At 29.7% G+C, this 293-nt stretch overlaps 2 protein-coding genes across 2 annotated transcripts in view; one reads left to right on the top strand and one right to left on the bottom strand.

Annotated features, from left to right (window-relative positions):
* LOC119582009 (bromodomain-containing protein 3-like) overlaps positions 1-293 on the top strand; it is a gene marked incomplete at its 5' end in the record, with an annotated part of 61,922 nt that overhangs the window by 6,383 nt on the left and 55,246 nt on the right.
* LOC119582012 (WD repeat-containing protein 5) overlaps positions 1-293 on the bottom strand; it is a gene marked incomplete in the record, with an annotated part of 11,975 nt that overhangs the window by 3,872 nt on the left and 7,810 nt on the right. The window contains 1 exon segment of the mRNA XM_037930205.1: positions 225-293. Within this exon segment, the coding sequence (XP_037786133.1) occupies positions 225-293 (69 nt within the window).

The following is a 293-nucleotide window of genomic DNA, read 5'->3' as shown; positions in this document are numbered from 1 at the left end:
AGTGACCTATTTAATAAGAGATATTCAAAAGTATTCAGTTAATTTATATTTACACAGTACCCTGATTAAACTAGTGTACAATCAATAGTTGTAATTTATGATAATTAACTAATCTGAAGAAGAAAAGGAAAAAATAAAAGAGACAACTGGATTACAATCTATGTGATAACATTATGTATATACTTTTACCTTATCCATTTCAAAAGATTATAGAAAACACTTACAGGAACTAGCTAGCCAATCTCCTGTTGGGCTGAACTTGACTGACGAAACTGCTTTAGAATGCCCAGAAA

This window comes from Penaeus monodon, chromosome 15, assembly GCF_015228065.2.
Source record: "Penaeus monodon isolate SGIC_2016 chromosome 15, NSTDA_Pmon_1, whole genome shotgun sequence".
NCBI classification, from domain to species: domain Eukaryota; kingdom Metazoa; phylum Arthropoda; class Malacostraca; order Decapoda; family Penaeidae; genus Penaeus; species Penaeus monodon.
The sequence above is the reverse complement of the archived record's forward strand: the minus strand, read 5'-3'. Positions and strand labels throughout refer to the sequence as shown.